This window comes from Triticum urartu, chromosome 2 (assembly GCF_003073215.2).
Source record: "Triticum urartu cultivar G1812 chromosome 2, Tu2.1, whole genome shotgun sequence".
Classification (NCBI taxonomy): Eukaryota; Viridiplantae; Streptophyta; class Magnoliopsida; order Poales; family Poaceae; genus Triticum; species Triticum urartu.
Genome location: NC_053023.1, coordinates 677,452,865 through 677,454,364, shown reverse-complemented (window position 1 = coordinate 677,454,364; position 1,500 = coordinate 677,452,865). Strand labels below are relative to the sequence as shown.

General features: G+C 57.5%; 1 protein-coding gene across 1 annotated transcript; it reads right to left on the bottom strand.

Annotated features, from left to right (window-relative positions):
- Window positions 1-293: 293 nt before the first annotated feature.
- On the bottom strand, window positions 294-1,500 carry LOC125537825 (probable purine permease 11; the record flags this gene model as incomplete). The annotated part of the gene is made up of 1 exon (XM_048701143.1): window positions 294-1,500. A coding segment is annotated over one exon (1,125 nt), but the record flags the coding sequence as incomplete, so codon positions are not given.

Here is a 1,500-nt window from a genome sequence, read left to right as displayed (position 1 = left end):
TTCTTCCTCTCTCTCACGGGTTGTGTTCCTATTGTGTGCTCTCTCACTTTCACAATGACAACCACCCCAGCAAGGTGAAGTGGCTAGATTTTCTCTTTCACTTACTTACCTTGAAAGCACTCTCAACAGTTGGATGCAGTCGAGATTGACGACTCACATGTGTTAAATTTATGTTGGCTGATGTTGGGCTGCCAACACATCTTCATGTGGAGGGACTTGGCCCAACATTTTCTCTTCTAAAGCTCTCGTGCTCTCAAAAAAAATTACAGGTGATAGTATTGCAACATGATTTAGTAAAATACTAAAATCCTCACAGGGATGAACAAAGTTTTTTTAAGAACGGGGTGAGCACAGTCTAAGTCCTGCGTATTCTATTCACTCCGTATTGAATTTTACAGTGTGGTGTTCGTCGTCGTCGGCTAATCGCTCAGCTAGTATCTTCTTAACCTTGGCATCATCAAGGTAGTGCTGGTAGATGTAGGACAAGAACCCCCATACCCCTATGAGCATCGCCAGCACCTTCACCCCGTCCATCCGGTCGCCGAAGAAGATCACCGCGACGATGGGCGACAGCGGCAACCCCACGGTGCTGATCACGTTGGTGAAGAGCGACGAGACCGCCGCGACGAGCCCCATCATGCCCACGGTGGCCAGCTGCCACGATATGGCCGTCCACGCCAGCGTCATCCCGTAGGCCACCTTGCCCTTCTTGTACCCGTCCATCTCGCCGTCCAGGGTGCTCCACTCGCCGGAGATGAACAGCCCGGCCACCGACACGACGGCCGCGGCGGTGTTGCTCCAGAACTGCATCTCCATCACGTCGTATAAGGTGTCGCTCTTGAGCACCTTGTCGAAGGTCAGCTGCATCAGGGACAGTATCAGGGAGAAGAGCGCCGACGCCGACAGCGTCAGCGCGAACCCCAGCGGGAACTTCCCCTCCGGGACGCTGCTGTTGGTCCCATCCGAGCCGTGGCTCACGCCGACGAGCGCCGCGGAGAAGGTGAGCAGCACGACGGAGTTGAGGATGAGCGCCGTGAACTTCTCCTTGTTGAGGAAGTAGGAGAAGACGGCGTTGAAGGAGAGCTGCGTCGCGCAGATGAGGGAGTAGGTCGACAGCGGCAGGTAGAGGAGCGCGTACGAGTACATCAGGTTGTCGGCGGCGAGGAGGACCCCCAGGCCGGCGTAGATGGCCGAGATCTTGATGAGAGGCAGCCGCGTCACCGCAGTGGACCTAGGGCGGCGCCGGAAGTAGAGGAGCAGTGGGATGGCGAGCGGCGTGCCGCAGGACTGAACCACCGTGGCCATCCACAAGCTGCCGCCACCCTGGTCGTAGTAGATCCTGCCGAGGAAGCTCGCGACGCTCTGCCCGCCGAGGAGGAACACGATGTTGACGAGCACCACCGCCCACCATCGTACGCGTTCCGACATCGTCGGCAGCGCGGCGGTTGCTGGAGACGTGCCATTGTCAGCTACGCCTCCTGTACCTGCATCGCCGGCCGA